The 25,287-nt window shown below is 37.0% G+C and overlaps 1 protein-coding gene across 3 annotated transcripts in view; it reads left to right on the plus strand.

Moving 5' to 3' along the window:
* Nucleotides 1-913: 913 nt before the first annotated feature.
* The window catches only part of Slc25a16 (solute carrier family 25 member 16), a 41,832-nt gene continuing 17,458 nt past the window's right edge, over nt 914-25,287 (plus strand). For 2 of the 3 annotated variants that reach the window (XM_021726782.3, XM_078041262.1), the window contains exons 1-4: nt 914-1,174; nt 9,592-9,684; nt 21,688-21,821; nt 23,636-23,699. In XM_021726782.3, coding sequence (XP_021582457.1) covers nt 1,054-1,174; nt 9,592-9,684; nt 21,688-21,821; nt 23,636-23,699 — 412 coding nt within the window. In that variant the 5' untranslated portion in view covers nt 914-1,053. Of the gene's footprint in view, nt 1,175-9,591; nt 9,685-9,877; nt 9,919-21,687; nt 21,822-23,635; nt 23,700-25,287 lie in introns of all 3 variants that reach the window. The other variant, XM_021726779.3, reaches the window with a different exon arrangement.

Genomic DNA, 25,287 nt, shown 5'->3' on the forward strand with positions numbered 1-25,287 from the left:
GATTGATTCTGGAAAGGGTGCATTTTAGGGAGGTTAGAAAGCATCTCAATGGGTGATTACAACTCAATATAGGCCAAAGAATGGGAAAGCATTTTGAGGTAGCATTTTTTTGGGGGGGCGGGGAAGTTAACTAGAGGTAAAGCAGGGGTACTTGGCCCCTGAGCCACATCCCCAGCCCTGTTTTGAATTTTATTTAAAAACAGGGTCTTACTGAGTTGTTTAGCACTTGGCTTTTGCTGAGGTTGGCTTTCAACTTGTGATCCTCCTGTCTCAGCCTCCCAAGCCACTGAAATTACAGGTATGTGCGGAGTCTGGGCAGGTAGTGGATTTTGACAGGACCCTGAATAGCCACCCTTTCCATCTTCCGCCCTGAAAAGCAAAGCAGGCCTGGCAGATGCCTGTAATTCCAGTGACATGAGAGACTGAGATAGGATAATCACATGTTTGAACCCAGTTTTAGCAACTTAGTGAGACACTGTCTCAAAATTAAAAATATAAAAGGCTGGGGATGTGGTTCAATGGTTAAGCGACCCTGGATTCAATCCCCAGTATAAAAACAAACACTGCAAATGGGGTAGTAGAAGCCAGGCACAGTGGCGCAGGCCTTTAATCCCAGGAGCTCCAGAGGCTGAGGCAGGAAGATTGTGAGTTTAAAGCAAAAGCGAGGTGCTAAGCAACTCAGTGAGGCCCTGTCTCTAATAAAATACAAACAGGGCTGGGGATGTGGCTCAATAATTGAGTGTCCCTGAGTTCAATCCCCAATAACCCCAAAATTAGAAAAAAAAAAAATAGGGAAGTAGAGAGGTGGGGCAAGGCTCGCCGGGGAGACCAGCCCGGAGAAGGCGGTCTCCCTCAGGCCCCGCCCCACTTCAGACCCCTTGGGGCGTGACCAAGGCTCCGCCCCTGGGTTACGCCATCAGCGGGCGCCGTACCTGGAATCATTCGGCCCCGCCAGCTCGGCGGTCGGCCACCTGTCACTGCAGGCACCAGTCATGGTTCTGTTCCGTGGTTTGTAAGTTGGCAACCCACGTCCCCGCGGTGACTGTGGTCCTGATGGCTGCAGCGGCGGCCCTAGCAGCGGCCGAAACCCCTCCTGCCATGCCGCAGGCGGCAGGGGCCGGAGGGCCTACGGCCCGTCGTGACTTCTACTGGCTGCGCTCCTTCTTGGCCGGAGGTGAGTGTCCGCCCTGAAGTCTTCTAGTTGCTTTCCTCCGGCTAAAATCGCTGGCAGATCGGGTGCTAGCGGCCTCTACGATATTCCTTACTCTGCTTCAGTACCCTGCAGGATGTTTACCCATACCTGCCTGTAATCTCATTATAATAATCCTTGACTTGTGCCAGCTAGGTTCAAGGGAGTGGGACCTTGGGCTCTTGGGAAGAGGCTGGAGACCTGGAAGGACTAAGTCAAGCTGATATTATCCAGAGTTGGGTAGCCAGGAAAAGAGGCAGATCCCTTACACGAAACATACTGGGCACTCCTTTCTTTTGTAAAGACTGGGTAACTGAGTGTGCAATTAGGTTTTGCTGTTTGCTTAAAGGAAAATAAATATTGGAGGTCAGCTTTTTAAAGATGACTGAGAAATTGTGTAAAATTAGCAAACTGTGTCAAAACTACTTGACAAGCCCTACTATTGATCTGACCACGAGACCAGAACATTCACATTGTCTCAAAAAATTTCCTCTGCCTCATCATAAGGAAGTGTTTTAATCTCTTCCCTCATGGTGTAATTGCTTGTCTGGGTTATCATGACTTAGTTATTTGACAGAGAATTTTAAAATTCCACATTATGAAGACTTGTTGAAATATATTATCTGTATTTTGCAGCAGTAACAACAATTAGTTTGTCCTCCTGATAAAAAGGGCATTCATTTATTCGTACTGGAAATATTTGAGTGCCAGATATGTGCCTACTTTTTGCTTTAGTATACATCAAAGAACACAAGAAAGGGGCTGGGGTTGTGACTCAGAGGTAGAGCGCTCCCCTAGCACGTGTGAGGCCCTGGGTTTCATCCTCAGCATTACATAAAAATAAATAAAGGTATTGTGTCCAACTACAACTAAAAAATAAATATTTTAAAAAAAGGAACAAAAGAAATATCTATACCTTCCTGGAGTTTATGTTGGTTATGGAGTTGTAAGGTGAAGAATAAACAGAATGAAAATATAGTATGTTAGAAGGTGATGAATGCAATTGGAAGAAGTAGAAAGAAGAGAGGGAAGGCAGTGGAGTGGACAGTATTAAAGATGATGGCTGTGGTGTTTCACTGAGAGATTGAAACTTGAAACTTGAGCGAACTTTTTTTTTTTTTTGGTACTAGATGTACTAGATATTGAACCCAGGAGTGCTTTACCACTGAGCTACATCCCCACCCTTTTAATTTTCTTATTTTGAGACAGAAGCTTGCTAAATTGCTGAGGCTGGCCTTGAACTTGTATCCTTCTGCCTCAGTCTCCTGAGTCACTGGGATTACAAATGTGTGCAACAATGCCTGGCAGAGAAGGCAAAGACTTTAAAGCCAGAAAGTCTGGTCTGCTGTAAGACTTTTGGCTGAAGACAAGTGGTGTTGATTAGGGAAGGAAGTTAGGTAAAGAGAGCAGGGAGAAGAAAATGAAGGGATCTTCCAAATCATAAAGATTCTGATTTTTACTCAGAGTGAAATGGGGAAATATTACAGATTTTTTTGTGTATCTATGTTTGCTGGTGCTTGAACCCAGGGCTCTTGTGCACTGAGCCACACCCCTAACCTTTTTTGTTTTATTTTTAGATAGGGGATCCCTATGTTGCTGAGGCTGGCTTTGAATTGCCATCCTCCTACCTCAGCCTCCTAGGTCACTACCTCATATGTGGATCACTGTACCTGGCAATTTTACAGATATTGAACACAAAAAAGTGTCAGGCTATGACCTGGCTGCTCTGTTGAGAAAAACTGTAAGATGCACATATAGAAGCAAAGAGACCAGTTTGGGAGTTATTACAGTAATTTCGATTATAGATGATAGTGGCTTGGATCAGCATAGTAGCTGTGAAGTTGGTGAGAAGTTGTGAGATTATGGATATATATATATATATATATATATATATATATATACACATACACACACATATACATACACATACATACAACAAATAGGATTTTCTGACTCATTAGAGGTGAGGTGAGGGAAAGTCAAAGATGATTTGTTTTGGCCTGAGCAACTGCAAGGAGGTAGCTGTCATTGACTGAAGGCTATCATTGGAGCAATTTTTGTGGTGGTTTTTGGAAAGAGATCAGAAGTTGTTTTGAACATGTTGTATTTTATAATGTGGACTGGGTGTTGAACTAAATTCTTTTATTTTTTATTTTTTAAATTTTTTATTTAATTTTTTTTTTTAGAGTGAGAGAGGAGAGAGAGAGAGAGAGAGAGAATTTTTAATATTTATTTATTTATTTATTTTAGTTCTCGGCGGACACAACATCTTTGTTGGTATATGGTGCTGAGGATCAAACCTGGGCCGCACGCATGCCAGGCAAGCGTGCTACCGCTTGAGCCACATTCCCAGCCCTGAACTAAATTCTTGGGAGATGTAGATTAGAATAGCAAACAGGACTCATGTACTGCTGGTAGTAATATAGATTGGTAAAACCACTCCGAAGCACTGGTTAAGCAGTTATTTATGAACCTGAATATTTGCATGCTATATATCTAATGGTTCCTAAGCATATACCAATATATAGACTGTATTTTTTTTGTAGTTGCCATATTCATAATAGCCAAAACCTAGAAGCAACCCCAATTTCTGTCAAAGTTAGGACGTGTAACTAAAATATGGTATACGAATAAATGAGATACTATGCATCACTGAAAATTAATGAATTATTGCTACACTTAATAATATGGAAGAATCTCACAAACATAATATTGAACAGCAGAAACCAGACAGTGGACTATGCATATACTGTGTCATTTTGTTTGTATAAAGGTCAAATATGATCAAAATTAAATCTATGTTGTTAAAATCAGAAGAGTAGTTGATTATTTCTGAGGAGGGACAGATAGTATTTTGGGGAGCATTGGAAAAAGACTTTTGGGGACTTAGTATAAGTATCCTATTTCTTTTCTTTTTTGTGTGTGTATGTGTTATTTTTTATTTTATTTATTTTTTTACGTGTTGCTGAAGACCGAACCCAGTGCCTCACATGTGCTAGGCAAGCACTCTGCCACTAAGCTATAACCCCAGCCCAAGTATCCTATTTCTTGATCTTAACATGATTGCATTCACTTTGCACTAATTTGTTAGGTGGCATGCTTATGATTTTTGTACTTTTATGTTTGTATCTTATACTTTACTACAGAAAAAATTTAATGAAAGAGGAAAGATTGGAAATAGCAAATATAGGAAATACTACAAAGGAATCTTGATTAAGCCAGATGGTTTTTAGAAGTTTCTATAGTATTTTATTTTATTTTTTGAACCCAGGGTACTGAACCACTGTGCTACATCCCTAGTCATTTTATTTTTAATTTAATTTAATTTTTTTTGAGAGAGGAGAGAGGAGAGAGGAGAGAATTTTTTTTAATATTTATTTTTTAGTTTTTGGCAGACACAACATCTTTGTATGTGGTGCTGAGGATCGAACCGGGCCACACACATGCCAGGCGAGTGGGCTACCGCTTGAGCCACATCCCCAGCCCTTATTTTTTATTTTGAAACAGGGTCTCAATAAGTTTCCTAGGTTGGCCTTGAACTTGTGATCTTTCTGCCTCAGCCTCCTGAGTTTCTGTGATTATAGGCATGTGCCACCATGTCTTATTCCATAGGATTTTTGACTTTTTTAAAAAGTAGGCTTACTGAAGTATACTTTGTATACAATAAAATTCACTCTTTTGAGGTACATAGTTAAATTCATCTTGCCAAAAATGTATGAAGTCCACCATAGTCAAGATATAGAATAGTTTCATCACCTCAAAATAGTTCCACTTCCCTTGTGTCATTCTCCTCCTGTCATCCTCAGCTCCTGACAAGCACAGATCTATTTTCTGAGGGAAAAGAATTGAAACTCTAAGGCCAGCCTGGGCAATTAAGGGAGAGCCTGTCTCAAAAAAAAAAAAAAAAAAAAAAATTGGGGACTAGGGATATAACTTGAAGGTAGACTATTGCTTAGCATGCATGAAGCCCTGCTTCAATCTTCAGTACCACCTAAATGGAATATCTGGCTTTCTTCGCTTAGCAAAATGTTTTGAAAATTTACACATGTTGTATGTATCAGAAGTTTGTTCCTTTTTTTTTCCTTCTCTCTCACTGCTGTGGATCAAATCCAGGGCCTCACTTGCTAGGCAAGAACTCTACCACTGAGTTATACTTCTAGCCCTTGTTTTCCTCATATCTATCTATAATGGGGATCAAACCCTGGGTACTTTACTACTAAGCAATATCCCCAGTCCCCAGCCATTTGGAATGTTAAAACATTAAATATTTTTTTTTATTTATGTTTTTGTTTTTGCAGTACTGAGTATTGAACCCGGGGAAACTATATCTACCACTAACTATATCTCTGCCCCTTTTTATTTTTTATTTTAAGGTAGGGTCTTGGTAAATTTCCCAGACTGGCCTTGAACTTGCAGTCTTCTTGCCTCAGCCTCTCTGATACCACCATGCTGCTGTTCCTTTTTTTTTTTTTATAGTTGTAAATGGATAGAATGCCTTTATTTTATTTGTTTATTTTTATGTGGTACAAAGGACAAAACCCAGTGCCTCACACATGCTAGGCAAATGCTCTGCCACTGAGCTACAGCCCCAGCTCTGCTGCTGTTCCTTTTTGCTAACAATATTTTTTACTAATAATATTTTTACTAATAACTTTTTACTAATAATATTTTGTTGTATGAATATACCAAAGTTTCTTTCTTTCTTTTTTCTTCCTTTCTTTTTTGAAATGGTTTTTTCTTACATAGCCCAGGCTGGTCTTAAAAATTCCTGGGTTCAAGTGATCCTACCACCTGAGCCTCCCAAGTAGCTGGAACTAGACATGTGTGCCACTGTGCCTAGCCACATCTGTTGATGAAAATTGATTTCTTTCTGGTTTTCCACTATCTGACTTAAGAGACTATGAAAAGTAGTCTTTTATGTGAGTTTCATCTCCTGGATGAAATCCTTTGGTTTCTTTATCCTTGGGCAAATTTCTAGGAAGGGACTCCTTACTCTACCCAGCCCTGACTCCTTGGCTTTAAGAGTATCATATAGGCTGGGGTTGTGGCTCAGTGGTAGAGTGCTTGCCTTGAATGTATGAGGCACTGGGTTTGATTCTCAGCACCACATACAAATAAAAAATAAAGGCCCATCAACAACTAAAATAATTAAAGAAATAAAATTTAAAAAAAAGACATCTTCCACAGTTACTTTAAAAAAAGAAAAGAATATCATGTTTAACTTTTTAAAATATACATTTCACAATTTATAAAAGGATGACAATAAACATCCTTTTACTCTTTGATAGTATGAAAAATTACAATCATCTTCTCTTAGGTTGGAATTAAAAAAAAAAAAAAAAAAAGGAAGCCAGGAGTGGTGGCACATCTCAGCTACTCAGGACCAGGAGTTTAAGGCAGCTGCTCCTAGGCCAGGCTGGCTCCAGCTAGAGACCTCTGTGTTTTTTGGCTGGTGCAGTGGAGGAAAGGGCTCCAGAAGATTTATGAACCTTGAGAACCAGCCCTTAACTTTATTTTTTTTAATTTATAATTTTTGCAGTGCTGGGGATTGAACTCGGCAAGTGCTTTACCAATAAGCTACATCCTCTGGCTGTACTTAATTTAATAAGAAATTGCCAATTCTGAACACTGTGATGTAAACTTGTAATCACAGCACTTCCTGAGGCTGAGACAGGATGATTGCGAGTCTGAGGCCAGCCTCAGCAATTAGCAAGGCCCTAAGCAACTTAATGAGACCCTGCCTCAAAAATAAAAAGGACTGGGGATGTAGCTCAGTGGTAAAGTACCCCTGTTTTAACTCCCAGTACCAAAAAATAAATAAATAAATAATAAATAATCCCAGTTACTTGGGAGGCTAAGACATGAGGATGACAAGTTCAAGGCCAATTGTGGCAGCTTAAAGAGACCCTATCTCAGGAAAAAAACATCCCCCCCCACACATAAGGGGCTGGGGATGTAGTTCATTGATAGAATGTTCATGAGTTCAATCCCCAATACCAAAAACAAAACAAAACAAAACAAAAAACCCCTGCTAAGTTAGTTCCCAAAGCATCTGTTTCATTTTTTTATCCCCACTGCCTTGTCAGTACTTGTTGGTATTGTTAGGGTGTCTATGTATGTTTTTCATTTTTACAAGTGTTTAGTGTTATCTAATTGTGATTTTAATTCTTATTTTCTTGAAGAAAATGATACTGAGCATCTTTTCATTTTATTGCCCATCTTTGTTTCTTTTGTTAAGTGCTGGTTCAAATTTTTGGAAGGCATGACTTTGAAGGTTGTATAGGAGTTTCATATCCAGGTGATAGGAAGGAATACTGCTGGGCAAGTTATTTAACCTCTTGTACCTTAGTTTTCCCATCCTCAAAAGATAATATAAGTCTCCTTACCTTAAATAATTGTTCTAATGATTAAACTGGAATAGTAAAAGCCTTGGCACACGCCCACAATTAAATTTCTTAGGCTAGTGCCTGGTACAAAGTAAATACTGAGTATTTATTAACTATTATGGTTAGCAGTGCTTTGGGCAAATCTCTTTTGTTCAATCTTTCTTTTCTTTTCTTTCTTTCTTTTTTTTTTTTTTTTTTTAGTGCTTCTACCACTGAGCTACCTCTAGTCTAGTTGCTTTCTCTTAAAAGAAAGATAAAAGCAGCAGCTGGGCGCAGAGGTACTCCTGTATTCTCAGCTGCTCTGGAGGTTGAAGCAGGAGGATATCAAGTTCAAGGCCAGCTTTGGCCATTTTGGGGGGGGACTTTGTCTCAAAATGAAAATAAAAAGAGGTCAGTGGTAGAGTACCCCTGGGTTCAATTTTCAGTACTGAAAAATAAATAAATAGATAAATGGGTGGTGGTGCTGGAAATATGGTATAGCACAGTGGTAGAGTGCTTCTTAGCTTGTACAGGTTCCTAGATTTGATCTCTTGCACTGCAAAATAAAGATGAAAGCTACTTGACCTAACTCAAATGGACTGTTGGGTTGTTGATTAATTAAACTTTGAAGCAGTAGGAAATTAAGATACTATTAAAGTAAACTACTTATTGAATACATTCTAAATAATTTCATTTGGTGGTTAATCCATACATGACTGAGAAGATAATAATGTATCATAAAATAATATGAAAGCAAATAAAACCAGATGCAAATGACTTTTAATTTATCCTCAATTTTGGATAGCCTGCTATTTCTATTAGTTCAAATAAGAAAAAAATATTAAACTTTTATAAATATAAACTTTTATATTACAGTACAAATATACATTTAATTTTTGGATATCTCAAAGGGTGGGCTTTAATATTAGTTACACGCTGAGCTGTCAAGTACAGTGGGTATGGACTTTATGATTTTATGGGCTAGACCCTGCATTGGTCTTTGGTGATGCATCAGTGAAGGAGATCCACAAAATTCTTGTCCTCTTGACCCTTCTGAAATACAGATTTTTTAAATATTTATTTTTTAGTTGTAGTTCAACACATTATCTTTATTCTATTTATTTATTTATATGTGGTGCTGAGGATTGAAACCAGGGCCTTGCACGTGCTAGGCAAGTGCTCTACCTCTGAGCCACAACCCCAGCCCCTGAAATATATATTTGATGGTGAAGAATTTAATGTACTCATAAAGAAACCAAAGGCTTTTTTGCTCACCTTTTATAATAGTAACAACTTATCTTATTGAGTGTTTCTACGATGCAGGAAAGTATTGTAGAAAAGTCTTTATGTGATTACTTTTGAAGCATTCCATGCTGATAGGTCAGTAGCATTCTGATCAATGTTAAAGTCCATGTAAGCACTTTACTCTGTTTTCATCCACACATATGGCCAGTGGCACAAAGTAGAAACTAAATACAAAGTTGCTGAATGTATAAATGAATGACTGCTTTTATGGGTAAAAGTTGGTTGTTTTGGAGCTGGGGTTGTTGCTCAGTGGTAGAGCACTTGCCTGGCATGTGTGAGGCCCTGGGTTTGATCCTCAGCACCATTTATAAACAAATACATACATAAATAAAATAAAGGTCTATTGACAACTAAAAAAAATAACAACAAAAAAGTTGGTTGTTTTAATGTAAAATTCATCCAAGAAGAAGAGATGCTTATTAGAAACAGAGCTTTGCAGTTGGGTAAATACCTTTAAGTGTTAGTCTCCATAGATACATTTTAGCAAAATTCCAGGGTTCACCAGGCACTGGGGAGTGATTTATACTCCCCAAACTTATTTTTAAGTCTGACATTCTCAATTATTAAATTACAGGAAATGGGGGCAAATCATCTGCATATCCCTGCTACTGGGCAATTCTATCCATGGAGACCAAATTAAAGATCAGTGGGTTTGCTGGTTGGACAAATAAGGATTTCCCTGTAGAAAGAAATGATATGCAATTTATTTCTGACCTTTTAAACAATTTTTAGGGATTGCTGGATGCTGCGCCAAAACAACGGTTGCTCCTTTGGATCGAGTAAAAGTTTTATTACAAGCTCACAATCACCATTACAAGCATTTAGGTAAGTTAATAGATTATAAAAATGAAAGTGAAATAAAAAAATTATCCATCTGCTTGCTGGTTTCCCATTGTAAATTATAATGGAAAGAGGTAGAAAAGGGAATTCAAATTTGGTGGTAAATATAAGTTATATGTCTCTTATTCATTTTAATCTGTTCATTTGTAATAGTGGTTATATGTATTTATCATTTTAGGGTACTGATATTTTCCAAGCCAAAATCTTGGAATCATGGAAGTAAGTACAATTTTTATTGGGATCAATGAGTTACATACTTCACAGATACACATAATAACTCGGCCTGATTTTTTAATTCAATGAGTGGAGATACAATTTTTAATAAGTATAAAACTGAAATAATAACTCCTTTAAATACTTAAATAGGCCAGGATTAGGGGGGCTAGTGGTGCACACCTGTAATCCCAGCTACTCAGAAGATCTGAGGCTGGAGGATTACAAGTTCAAAGCAGTTTACAGAGACCCTGTCTCAAAATAAAATAAAAAAGACTGAGGATGTAACTTAGTGGTAGAGCACTTTCCTAGTATGTGTAAAGCCCCGGATTTAATCCCCAGGACTATAGGGAGAAAACAATGAAATAAGCCTTCTAGAAATATTAGAATTTCTAGAACTTTTCCAATATTACAAGTAGAATTTATTGTAATTAGTTTCAGATAAACTTGATTTCTTAAGAAAATATCAAGACTTTAGATATTCCTCACAAATGTAAAATTCAGTCTTCTTCTTTTTTGGGGGGGGGGCGGGGCGTGCAGGGAATACCAGGGATGAACTTGAGCACTAGGCCACTGAGCCACATTCCCAGCCCTATTTTGTATTTTATTTAGAGATAGGATTTCACTGAGTTGCTAAGTTCCTGCCTTTTGCTGCGGCTGGTTTTGAACGATCCTCTTCCCTCAATCTCTTGAGTTACTGGGGATTACAGGCATGGGTCACCGTGTGTTCAGCTCTTTTAAAATTTTGTGACAGTTTCCCTAAACTGCCCAGGCTGGCTTTATACTTTTTTTTTTTCATTTTATTTTTGAGGTACTAAGGATTGAACCCAGGGCACTGAACTACGTTTTCTGTCCTTTTTGTTTTGTTTTGAAATAGGGTCTGGCTAAATTGCCTAAGCTGGTTTGTATTTATGATTCTCTTGCCTCAGCCTCCTGAGATGCTGGAATAACAGACATATACTACCATACTTAGCCCAATATGTATAATTTTTATTTTTATGTATTAGTTTTAAAAATGAAAAAGAAAGATGATAATGGAACTGAAACTGGTGAGTGACATGGAAACATCATAAGTACGATACATTACTCAAGTGTTTATGGTAATGCTGCTGTAACTGCCTATTGTAGAAAATCATAACATCTACAATTATGTACAGTATATTAAATTTTTTTTTAAAGAGAGAGAGAGAGAGAGAGAGAGAATTTTTAATATTTATTTTTTAGTTCTCAGCGGACACAACATCTTTTGTTGGTATGTGGTGCTGAGGATCGAACCCGGGCCGCACGCATGCCAGGCGAGCGCGCTACCGCTTGAGCCACATCCCCAGCCCTTAAAATTTGATTGTTATAATAAATGATCAAATTATTGGTTTTTGAAAAGCACTGTTATTGTTATTATTTGCAGTGCTAGGGATTGAACCCAGTTGAGCTCTGATACTGAGCTACATCCTCATCCCCAGACCCTGATATATATATAATTTTTTTTTTTTTTGGTACTGGGGAATCTAGGAGTGCTTTACCATTGAACTAGATTCCCAGCCTTTTAAATTTATTTATTAATTATTTATTATTATTATTATTATTATTATTATTTGTGGTGCTGGGGATTGAAGTTAGGGGCCTGTGCATGTGAGGCAAGCATTTGACCAACTGAACTGAACTATATCCCAACCCTTTTTATTTATTATTTTTTTTTGGTACTGAGGATTGAACCCATGGGTGATGAGTCACATTTTCAGCCATTTTTATTTTTTATTTTGAGACAGGGTCTTACTAAGTTGCTTAGGGTCTCAGTGATTTGTTGAGGCTAGCCTTGAACTTGAGATCCTATTGACTCAGGCCTCAAATTGCTGGGATTACAGGCCTGTGCCACCATGCCCTGTCCCTTTTTTTATTATTCCTATTTTAAAAATATTTTTTAGTAATTATTTGTATGTGGTACTGAGGATTGAACCCAGTGCCTCACACATGCTAGGCAAGTGCTCTGCCACTGAGCCTCAACCCTAGTCCCTATTTTTTAATTTTGAGATAAGTCTCACTCAGTTGCTTATGGCCTTGCCAAATTGCTGAGGCCCAGTCCCTGATTTTAAATATTGATACAGGGTTAGCCTTCAATTTGATTTTCTCCTGCCTCAGCCTTTTGAGTAACTAAGATAACAGGTGTGTACATCATGTCTGATTTCAAAAAAAAGCATTATTTATATATTTTTAAAAAATTCTAAACAATCCAGAATGTTTCAGAATAGGGAATTGGCAAAATAAGTTTTGGTTTATTCATGTTATAGACTGTTTTGCCCTCAGAAAAAATTTATTAAAGCCAGGTATGGTGTTGCACACGTGTAATACCAGTGGCTGTGAGGCTGAGGCAGGAGAATGGCGAATTCAAAGCTAGCCTCATCACCTTAGAGAGACCCTGTCTCAAAATAAAAAATAAAAAGGGCTGGAGATGTGGCTCGGTGGTTAAGTGACCCTGGGTTTAATATCTAATTAAAAAAAATTATGAAAGAATACTAGATGGGTACATTGGTACATGCCTATAATCCAAGTTATTTGGAGACTCAGACAGGGCTTCCCAAGTCATGAAATTGAGACCAGCTTGGACAATATAAAGTAATACTCCATCTCAAGTATGGCGCTGTAGCTCAGTGGCAGAGCGCTTGCCTGGTATGTGCGAGGCACTGGGTTCGATCCTTAGCACCATAAGAAAATAAACAAATAAAATAAAGCCATACTCTCTGTCTACAACTACGAAAAAAAATTTAGTACCTTTATTTTATTTATATATGGTGCTGAGGTTCAAACCCAGGGCCTCACACATACTAGGCGAGTACTCTATCACTGAACTACAACCCTGGCAGTGTTCCATATAGAAAGATGTTTTATAAGATAAATAAGAATCAATAATTTTCCAATTAGATTTCTTTTTCAACTGGGGATTGAATCCCGGTTCAGTTTACTATTGAGCTATATCCTCAACTATTATCTATTATTATTATTATTATTATTATTTTGTTTAGAGACAGGGTCTCACTAAATTGCTAATGCCTCAAAAAGTTGCTGAGGTTGGCCTTAAATTTACAGTCCTCCTCCTCAACATTTTTTTTTTTTTTTTTTGGTGGTGCTGGGGCTTGACCCCAGGGCCTTGTGCATACCAACTGAGCTATCTCCCCAGCCCCCCTCCCTCATTCTGGAATGACAAATGTACACTACTGCACCCGGATGGAATTAGATTTTTTTTTCCCATTAGATTTTTTTTTTTTTTTTGAGAGAGAGAGAGAGAGAGAGAAATCCAATTAGATTTTTTTCCCCATTAGATTTTTTTTGAGAGAGAGAATTTTTTAATATTTATTTTTTAGTTTTCGGTGGACACAACATCTTTATTTTATTTTTATGTAGTGCTGAGGATTGAACCCAGCGCCCCTTGCATGCCAGGCAAGCACACTACCGCTTGAGCCACATCCCGAGCTCTCCCATTAGATTTTTTAAAATGAAATTCTCCTCAGCCGTTTACGATGGTGTGCATCTATAATCCCAGTGGCTCGGGAGGCTGAGGCAGGAGGATCTTGAGTTCAAAGCAAGCCTCAACAATTTAGTAAGGCACTTAGCAACTCAGTGAGACCCTGTCTCTAAATAAAATACAAAATAGGACTGGGAGTGTGGCTCAGTGGTTGAACACCCCTGGGTTCAATCCTCAGTACCAAAACAAAAAAAAAAATGAGGTGAGTATGTAGCTTCATGGTAGAGGACCCTTGAGTTCAATTCCCAGTACTGGAAAAAATATTGCAACTCTTTTTGAATGTGTGTGTGGTGCAGGGGATTGAACCCAGGACTTTGTGCATGTGAGGCAAGCACTCTACCAACTCAGTTATATCCCCAGCCCTAGTAATGAATTCTATATCTTCACATTATGTACCTGTCATATGTAGAGAAAAGCAGACCTTTGAATTTATTGAGAGATTATATAAAACCTGGAAAGAAGGAATCAATCTTCTTTTGTTGTCTAAATTGAAAGCAAAATGAGATGAATACCAGTATCTCCTGGTGTTCTACCATGTACCAGCCTTTCAGTGTCCAAACAGAAATGTTTTATTCCTTTAACCTTCTCCCCATGCTGGTGTGTGTTGGTTTGTTTTCAGATTTGTAATCATATGTAATCATAGATTACATATTCACATTAGATTTCATGCTCTACAGAGATGCATACTGTGGGTTACATTATACCCTATAAGGCTTGCAAAGTATGAAGTAGAATTCCTGGAATGTAACTGTGAACTATTGATACAGTATTTGGGGTGCTGTGTATTTTTAAATATACAAGCCCAAACCAAAAAAAAAATTGTAGGTTTTTGTTTTTGTACTAGGATTTGAACCCAGGGGTACTCTACTACTATGCTATATCACCAACCCTTTTTTAAAAAATTTTTTTAGTTATTAATGGACATTTATTTTATTTATATGTGGTGCTGAGAATTGAACCCAGGGCCTCTCACATGCTAGGCAAGTGCTCTGTTACTGAGCCACAACCCCAGCCCATCACCAACCCTTTTTATGTATTTATTTTTATTTTGAAACCCGGTCTTGCTAAATTGCCCTGGTTGGTATTGGATTTAAATTTGTAATCCTCCTACCTTAGTCTCCCAAGTAGCTAAAATTATAGGTATGTGATTAAGTGCCTAGCAGTTAATTTCATTTCTAAAAATAGTTTTAGGGCTGGATGCAGTGGCCTGCCTCTAAACCCAGCTACTCAGAAGGCTAAGGCAGGAGAATCTGAAGTTCCAGGACAGCCTGGGCAACTCAGTGAGACCCTGTCTCAAGCTAAAAATAAAGAGTTGGGCCAGGTGGTTCGCACCTGTATTCCCAGCAACTTGGGAGGCTGAGGCAAGAGGACAAGTTCAAGGACAGTATCAGCAATTGAGTGAGGCCCTAAGAAATTTAGCAAGAATATATTTCAAAAAAGAATTTTGACAGGTGCCATGGTCCTCGCCTATAGTTGCAGTGGCTGTGAAGGCTGAGGAAGGAAAATTGCAAGTTCAAAGCCAGACTCAGAAACTTAGCAAGGCCCTAAGCAACTTAGTGATACCCTGTCTCAAAATAAAAAATAAAAAGGCTGGGGAAGTGACTCAGTGGTAAAACTCTCCTGAGTTAAATCCCAGTGCTAAATAAATAAAAAGGGCTGGGGATGTAGCTCACTGGTAAAGTACCCCTGGGTTCAATCTTCACTACCAGAATAAATAGATAAACAAACAAACAAACAAACAAATGTTCTGAGGATGTAGCTCAGTGGTAGAGTGCCACCACTTTCAATCCCTAGTATGTATAAATAAATAAGTAAATAAAGATTTTGAGCATTTTATTCTAGCCCCTTTAGATTTATAAGATAGTTATTCGAAATTTTCTTTTGAAAATATTTACCCTTTTTAATTGTTGCATATAATTGTACATATTTATGAGGTACCATGCTTTTTTAAAAAAAATATTTTTTTAAATTTTTAGATGGACATAATACCTTTATTTTGTTTATTAATTTTTATGTGGTGCTGAGGATCGAACCCAGGACCTCACAGGGCCTCACATGTGGTAGGCGAGGGCTCTACTGCAGAGCCAGAACCCCAGCTCCTGGGGTACCATGCTTTTAAATTTTATTTATTAATTAAAAAAAATTTTTATGGCAGTGGGGTTATTTTGGGAGGATTAAATCTAGGGATGCTCTAAGACTGAACCACACCTCCAGTCCTATTTATTATTTGTTTGAATATATATTATTATTATTATTAGTTTTTAAAGAGAGAGAGAAAGAGAGAGAGAATTTTTTAGTATTTATTGTTTAGTTTTCGGAGGACACAGCATCTTTATTTTATTTGTATGTAGTGGTGAGGATTGAACCCAGGGTTGCGCACATGCCAGGCAAGCCCACTACCGCTTGAGCCACATCTCCAGCCCTGAATATATATTATTTTAACAAGGATAATTTATAAAATATAAAAGCAAAATGTTTCCTCTTCTTGTTCCAATTTGAAATTAAGCAGTTTTAAAAGTCTCTTTCATTTTCTTCCAGAGCTAACATATACATATGTAAGCATGTACTTATATTTTACCAAATATTAGTTCCTCTAATCCTTAATAAAAAGTAAGTAAAAATACAGAGGAGAAGGATTTATTTATTTATTTTTATTTTTAATTTTTTTAAGAGAGAATTTTAATATTTATTTTTTAGTTTTTGGCGGACAGAACATCTTTGTTTGTATGTGGTGCTGAGGATCAAACCCGGGCCGCACCCATGCCAGGCGAGCGCGCTACCGCTTGAGCCACATCCCCAGCCCGAGAAGGATTTATTTATTTATTTTTTAAATGTATTTTTTAGTTGTAATTGGACACAATACTTTTATTTTATTTATTTTTATGTGGTGCTGAGGATCAAACCCAGGGTCTAGGACATGCTAGGCGAGCACTCTACCCGTGAGCCACAACCCCAGCCCCTCCCTCCCCCTTTTAAAATTCTCATTATTTTTATATCTATTCATCTATCTATCTACCTACCTAGTTATTTATTTATTTATTTATTTATTTATTTTGTGTGTGTGGGGGGTGGGGATTGAACCAAGGCCTTCTGCATGCTAGGCAAGCACTCTACCAACTGAGCTATATCCCCAGCCTTGGAGAAGGCTTTCAATAATGAATAAGCTTTTTTATTTTTATTTTTTGTGGTACTGGCAATTGAATTCAGGAGTACTCTACCTCTGAGCTACATCATCATCCCTTTTTTAATTTTAATATTTGAGATAGGGTCTTGCTATACAGCCCAGGGCACCCTCCTGAGTTACTGGGATGACAGGTGTGGCCATTGCACATGGCATAGAAATTTGATGTAACATATACATATGGAACTTTGCATGCTGCTGAGAATGCACATTTTTTCAAACACTGTTTATAACACTTGCAAAAATGAGTCCAGTGTTATAAAGAAATAGTTGATTTTCCAAAGTAAAAATAGGACAGCCTAGTGTTGTGCATCTGTAATCCCAGTGACTCAAGGGGCTAAAGCAAGAGGATTGCAAGTTCTAGGTCAGCCTCAGCAATTTAGTGAAACCCTGTCTCAAAAAATAAAAAGGGCTGGGCATGTAGTTCAGTGGTAGAGTGCCCTGGGTTCGATCTCCAATATTAAAAAAATAAAAAAATGATAGCCTATAGGTTGATATATTTAACAGGTATTAATTTGGAAAGGTTCAACATCCACTTTTTTTTTTTGGGCGGGGGCCGGGTACTGGGGATTGAACTCAGGAACACTCAACTACTGAGCCACATCTCCAGCTCTATTTTGTATTTAGAGAAGGGGTCTCATTGAGTTGCGCCTTGCTGTTGCCAAGGCTGGCTTTGAATTTGTAATATTCCTGCCTCAGCCTCCCAAATTGCTGGGATTACAGGCATGTGCCATCACGCCTGGCTGTGCTTTCTTTCTTTTTTCTTGTTTTTATACTTTATTTATTTAAAATATTTTTTTAGTTGTTGATAGATCTTTATTTTATTTATTTATATGTGGTACTGAGGATGGAACCCAGTGCTTCACACATGCCAGGCAGGCACCTACAACTGAGCCACAACCCAGCCCTGGCTGTGCTTTCTTGTATCCTGTCCTCTTCATCTTCTTCCCTTTGTTTACTAGATTTCTATTTTTGAAACTACTATATTACTTCGTTTATAATAATGGTTTCTCTTAAAATGTTTTTAACAAAATATATGTGACAATCAACAAGTTTTAAAGAATAATGTAATAAGTATATGCAGAACTGCCACAGAGTTTTAGAAAGATATTATCAGTTATTTTTTAAACTTCCTCTTTATTTCTGTACCTTATAAACTTTTCTGTCACACATCTCCAGTATTAAAAAAGTAAAAAATGATAGCCTATAGGTTGATATATTTAACAGGTATTAATTTGGAAAGGTTAAATTGTTCTAAATTTAACTTACTTTAAATTGTTGTACTTTTGAATCAAATTAAACAAGGGTTAGCTGGATTTGGTGGTATATGCATGTAATCTCAGAGACTCAGGAGACTGAGACAGGAGGATCATAAGTTTGAGGTCAGCATTGGCAATGTGAGTCTCAAAAAAATAAAAAATAGGAAGGACTGTCACGCGTGGGGCGCTGGGTTTGATCTTCGGCACCACATAAAATAAAATAAAGATGTTATGTCCGCTGAAAAATGAAAAATAAATATTAAAAAATTCTCTCCCTTCTCTCTCTCTCTCTCTCTTTAAAAATGCTTTTGGGGTATATCATTTCTTAGATGTTGAGTACCTACTGTTTTAATTAATAGGAAGGCCTCTTATAATCTAAAATTAGAAATGAGCCTAGTTTTGACTTTTATATATATGTTTTTTCATTTTGGGGTTGGGATTGTAGCTCGGTGATAGAGTGCTTGCCTAGCTTGAGTGAAGCCCTGGTTTTGATCCTTAACACAACATAAAAATAAATAAATAAAATAAAGTTTAGATTCTTAAAAAGCTTTGAGGAGGAAGGCACACCGTGTACAATAGTGTCAAAACCCAATCATCGTGCTGGGGTTGTGGCTCCATGGTGGAGCGCTTGCCTCAACTGTGAGAGGCACTGGATTTGAATCTCAGCACCACATATAGATAAATGAATAAAATAAAGGTCCATCAACAAATAAAAAACCCCCAAAAAGTAAAAAAAAAAAAAAAAAAAAACCCAATTATTTCCATAGGTATGAACCACAGAAATTTTATTTTCATTTTTGATGATTTTTTTTTTTTTTGTATAGGAGATTGAACCCAGGGGCTCTAAACCACTGAGCCACATCCACAGCCCCTTTTTGTATTTTATTTAGAGAGGCCTCTGTGAGTTGCTTAGGGACTTACTAAGTTGCTGAGGCTGGCATTGAACTCACAATCCTCCTTCCTCAGCCCTCTAAGCTGCTGAAATTACATACCTGTGCCACTGCACCCATCTTGATTAAACTTTTTTTTTCTTTTTTGAGAAAAAGATAAAAGAAAGTTTATTTCTTTGCTAGTAAAGAAGAAACAGGGTATTTCTATCCTAAAGTCTGTGATTCTGCCCATCAGCAGGAACAGGGGGCTACATTCCACATATTCTTTGTCTGGAATTATAACTGGCTTGTTAATTTGGGAGAGTGTCATCTCTGAGATCTTCTGGTACCATCCCCAAAGTCTGGATTACTTTGTTCCTATGGTGGGTAGTGTTTGATGAAACTTTTTCTTTTCTTTTCTTTTCTTTTTTTTTTTTTTTAGTTATAGATGTCTTTATTTTACTTTATGTGGTGCTGAGGATCCAACCCAGTGCCTCACATATGCGCTCTACCTCTTAGCTAAACCCCAGCCCTTGATGAAACTTTTGATTGAAAAATTTGGAAGGGAATCTGAACTTCTTTTTTTTTTTTTTTTTTTTTGGTACCAGGGATTGAACTCAAGGGTGTTTAACCACTGAATCATATTCTCTCTCTCTCTCTCTTTTTTTTTTTTTTTTGGGTAGTTATAGATGGACGGGTGCCTTTATTTTATTTGTTTATTTTTACAAGGTGCTGAGAATCAAACCCAGGGCCTCACGCATGCTAGGCAAGCAGTCTACCACTGAGCTACAGCTCCAGCCCCCTGAATCATATTCTCAGTCCTGCCTTCTTCTTCTTTTTGAGGTGCTAGGGATTGAACCCAGGGCCTTGTACATGCATGGCAAGCACTCTACCAACTGAGCTATATCCTCAGCACATCTCCCCCAACCCCACACACTTTTTAAACAGGTTCTCATTAAGTTGCTTGAGGGCCTTGCTAAACTGCCAAGGCTGGCTTTGAATTTATGATCCTCCTGCCTCAGTCTCCAGAGTTGCTGGGATTACAGGTGTGCACCACCATGCCTAGCAGAAGTTTGACTTTTGTTTATTAATATTTCTTTTTTTGTTTGTTTTTTCTTTTCTTAGTTGTCAAATGGACTTTATTTATTTAAATATTTATTTGGACACAATACCCTTATTGCATTCATTTATTTTTATGTGGTGCTGAGGATCAAACACAGGGCCCTGTGCATGCTAGGCAAGCACTCTACCACTGAGCCACAATCCCAGCCCCGACTTTATTTATATGCTGTGCTGAGAAGCAAACTCAGTGCCTCACACATGCTAGGCAAGCGCCCTACCACTGCCACAACCCTAGCCCTGTTTATCAGTATTTCTAATTAAAATATCCTAATATTGAAAAGTTGCCCCCACATTTAAATAATTTTAATAGGTTGGCTTTTTGTTTTCTTTCTTTTTTTTTTGTACTGCTGAAGATCAAGACAAGCACTATACAGCTGAGTTATATGGTGCCCCAGTCCTTGTTTTTGTGTGTATGTGCTGGAATTTAAACCCAGTGCCTCACACATGCTAAACACACACTCTGTCACTGAGCTATAATCCCAGTCCCAGTAAATCATCTTTTTATTTGCTTGTTCTATTTAGTAGTTTCCTCACATAAACAAAGTTTCATCAAACACATATACATCTGGGTCAGTCTGGGAAAGAGTCCTTTATCTTTTTATATGGAGTCAGTCATCTTCAGTGCAATTTCTGGATTCTTAAATATTTCCATTGGCTTTTATATATATATTTATTTTATTATATATATATATATGTGTATATATGTGTGTATGTATGTGTGTATATATATATATATATATTTGTTTTGTTTTGTTTTGTTTGGGTAGTTGTAGATGGACAGAATGACTTTCTTTGTTTATTTTTTTTATGTGGTGCTAGGGATTGAACCTAGTGTGTTACACATGCTAGGCAAGTGCTCTGCCACTGAGCGACAGCCCCAGCCCTCCATTGTTAATCTTTTATAGATTTTGTAATTCAATTTAACTTTCTTTTTTTTTTAATATTTTTTAGTTGTCAATGGACCTTTATATTATTTATTTTTATGTGTTGCTGGGAATCGAACCCAGTGCCTCACACATGCTAGGCAAGCACTCTACCACTGAGCCCCAGCCCTAGCCCCTCAATTTAATTTTCTTTTTCTTTTTAAATTTTTTTAATATTTGTTTTTTGTTGTAGTTGGACACAATTCCTTTATTTCATTGTTTATTTTTTTATGTGGTGCTGAGGATCAAACCCAGGGTCTTGCATATGCGAGGTGAGCGCTCTACCGCTGAGCCGCACTCCAGCCCCTCAATTTAATTTTCAATAATTTAAAATAATTTTTAGCTGTTCTTGCTATAGTAGGCTTTATATTTGATATGTTGTATGCTTATTTTTAAGAATGTTATAGAAGTTTATTTAGAAAAAAATGTAACATCCAAATAGATCAATAGCCACTACAAATATTTCTTTTTTTTTTAAATTTTGTTTTAATTAGTTATACATGACCGTAGAATGCACTTATATATATCATATATATCATACATAGATGAGATATAATTTCTCATTTTTCTGAGTATACATATTATAGAATCACATTGGTCATACAGTCACATATATACATAAAGTAATAATGTCTGTTTTATTCTACTGTCTTTTTTATTTCCATATCCCCTGCCTTCCCCTCCTTTCACTTCCCTCTACCTAATCTAAGATATATGCTTATTTTTATAATTAAGATTTTAAGTAAATGTATCTGTTATATAGAAATTGCCATTTGTATAATTCTTAGCAAAATTATTTTATGAATGATGGCTTAGTTATCTCTATCAATGATTGTCATGAAAACAAATTTAGATAATTTTCTGTTTTAATTGTATTTTTATTCTGAAATCTTTCTAAAAATAGGAGTATTTTCTGCATTGCGGGCCGTTCCCCAAAAGGAAGGATACCTTGGATTATATAAAGGAAATGGTGCAATGATGATTCGAATCTTTCCCTATGGTGCAATCCAGTTTATGGCATTTGAGCAGTATAAAACGGTAGTTGAATTTTCCTCTTTCTCTTTAGTGTCATTGAATATTATACTTACTTGACCAGACATTTACTTTGAATTTTGTTTTATTTATTTATTTATTTATTTTGTAGTGCTGGGGATAGAACTCAGTACTTTGATAGAACTCACATGCTAGTACTTTGAACTATATACTTTTTTTTTAATTTTTACTTGTAGATGGACATAATAACTTCATTTTTATGTGGTGTTGAGGATTGAACCTAGTCACACATGCTAAGCAAGTGCTCTACCACTGAGCTTCACTTCTAGCCCATGAACTTTAATTTACTTTCAATAAATGAATAAAGTAATATCTTTATAAGGAATGAGATTTGATAATGTTTAATTTGTAAATATAACTTGGTTTTAGAATTACCTATTCCATAGTTGTTAGTCATTTATGAATATATTCTTTTTTTGCATTACAATTCTTAATATATATATTCTTTTTTAAAAAAATATTCTTTTTAGTTGTAGATGTACACAATATTTTATTTACTTATTTTTATGTGGTACTGAGGATCGAACCCAGTGCCTCACATGTGTGAGACACGTGCTACAGCCCCAGCCCATGAATATATTCTTTTTTTTTTTTTTTTTTTTAGATATTTGAAATACAACTTTATTCTGATTCTAAACAAAAAGGAATGGGGAATATATTCTTTATGTTCATATTTATGAAGAAAAGTCAAAAAGATAAAAATAAACTGCGCATAGTTGTACACACCTGTACTCCCAGCTATTTGGGAGGCTGAGGTAGGAAGATCACAAATTTGAGGCCAGCCTGGGTAAATTAGCAATGCCTGTCTCAAAATAAAAAATAAAATAAAAAAAGGACTGGGGGATGTAGCTCAGTGGCAAAGCATCTTACTCAATTTCTTACTTAATTTCAGTAAGATAGATAGGTAGGTAGGTAGGTAGGTAGGTAGATAGGTGGATGGATATCGGGTAGAGATGTAGCTCTCTGGTTGAGAGTCTCTGAGTTCAATCCAATACAGCAAAAGTAATAAGAAAGGCTGGACATGGTGGCACATGCTTATAATCCCAGTGGTTTGAGAGGCTGAGCCAGAGGGATCAGCACATTCAAAGACAGACTCAGCTACTTAGTGAGGCCCTAATCAATTTAGTGAGACCCTGCCTCAAAATAAAAAATGTAAAGGGCTGGGGATGTGGCTCAGTGGTTAAGTGCCCTTTGGTTCAATCCCAAGTACCATTTAAAAAAAAAAAAAAAGTTTGTCTCCTCAAATATTATCTTAACATTAAAAAAGGGTTAAATTGATTACATTTCAAATGGTATTTATCTTTTTTCTCCCTTGCTGGGGATGGAACTTGAGCCTCTGCATGCTATGCAAATACTCTACCATTGAGCTAATTACTTTACCATAAGTTTTGTGTTGCTAACTCTATTCCTGAGATACATCCCTAGGCCTCTTATCTTAGAAGGAAAAGTGATAGCAATGAGAAAAATGTTTCAAGGTGGTTAGTCAGAACTGATGCTATGACTGTACCAAAGCCTCATTGTCTGTGGTAGCTTATTTTTTTTTTTAAACTCTCATTTTGAGGTGCTAGGGATTGAACCCAGGGCCCTGTGCACATTTGTCAAGCAACACGCCACTCTACCATTGAGTTCATCCCTAGCCCCTATAGTGGACTTTTACTCCTACTACCCTCATTCACACTTTCAGTTTATTGTTGTTAATATATAGTATTGTAATTGTAAATTAGATAATCTTCATTATTAAATGGTGAAATGGATATCATGTAAAAAATATAATTTAATTCAGTATTTTTGTTTTCTAGTTAATTACCACAAAGCTGGGAGTTTCTGGTCATGTGCACAGATTAATGGCTGGATCCATGGCAGGTAAGAGGAGTAGGTCTATTTTATTTCTGAGAAGTTAATTTTTTTTCTTGTTGGTACTGTACTGGGGATTGAACTGAGATGCAGTTTACTACTGAGCCATATCCCTAGCCCTTTTAAAAATGTTTTTTATGGAGACAAGATTTCCCTAAGTTGTTTAGGGTCTTGCTAAGTTGCTGAGGTTGGCTTTGAACTTGTGATCCTCCTGCCTCAGCCTCCCAAGCTGCTGGGATTACAGCTGTTGGCCATTGTGCTGAGGAAAATATTGCTAATGTTTATTTCCCAGTTTTATGTTTGTCTTTTGACCTTGTGATTTGGTTTTACTTTTAATTTTTTTTTTTTTTTTTTTGGTGCTGAGGATTGAACCCAGGACTTCACTCATGCTATGTAAGTGCTCTACCATGACTTACACCCAATCCTTGTGATTATGTATTTATTTCTATTTCTCTTTAATTTTTTAAAATATTTTTTTAGTTGTCAATGGACCTTTATTATTTATTAATATGTGGTGCTGAGAATCAAACCCAGTGCCTCACTATGCTAGGCAAATGCTCTACTACTGAGCCACATCCCCAGCCCCAATTTTTTTATTCTTTGTGATCTTTTTGGACATTTTTCTTTTTTAGTACCAGGTATTGAACTCGCAGGCACTCAACCACTGAGCCACATCCCCAGCCCTATTTTGTATTTTATTTAGAGACAGGGTCTCACTGAGTTGCTTAGCACCTCGCCATTGCTGAGGTTGTCTTTGAACTCTCGATCCTGTCTCAGCCTCCCAAGCCACTGGGATTACAGGTGTGCACCACCATGCCAGCTTTAATATAATTTTAAGAAAAGAATTCTTTGTGTTCCATTAAGTAAACAATTTCTCCATTTTATGTTTTGGGAAAATAAGTAAAAAATCAAAATCACATGTCTTGCTTAGTGTCAGAGGTATATAGCATATCCTTTCTGATATCTTAACTATACATAGAGAAGCAGTAGAATAAATTGTTTTTATAAACTGTTATAATAAAAGCCAGTCTATTTTGTATATAGGTGGTACACACCTGTAGTTACAGCTTCTTGGAAGGCTGAGATGGGAGGAGTGATCAGGCTCAGTAATTGGAGGCTACCTTGGGCAAGCAAGCAAGATGTTGTCTCTTAAAAAATAAACAACCTGGAGTTCTAGCTCAGTGGTAGAATGCTTGCCTTCCACATGTGAGGCACTGAGTTTGATCTTAAAGACCACATAAAAATAAATAAAATAAAGGTATTGTTCCATCTACAACTAAAAAAATAAAATAAATAACCCCTTATGAGCAGGGAATATTGCTCAGTGGTAGAGAACTTACTAAGCATGTATGAGACTCTGGATCCAATCCCCAAAACTCCAAAAAAGCCGCCTCATGATCTACTTATACTATACCATTTGGTACTAAAAATACTAGTGCAAATGGGAAGAACTTTAAAAGAATTTAACAGACTGACCCTTCCTACGTGTTTTTTTCCAGCTGATTATAATTCCATCATTAATGTTACCTTTGATTTCATTGGGTTTTCATCATTACTCTGATATTGAGAACACTACTATTGATAGGAGAGATCTGTA

Source organism: Ictidomys tridecemlineatus, chromosome 1, assembly GCF_052094955.1.
Source record: "Ictidomys tridecemlineatus isolate mIctTri1 chromosome 1, mIctTri1.hap1, whole genome shotgun sequence".
Taxonomy (NCBI): Eukaryota; Metazoa; Chordata; class Mammalia; order Rodentia; family Sciuridae; genus Ictidomys; species Ictidomys tridecemlineatus.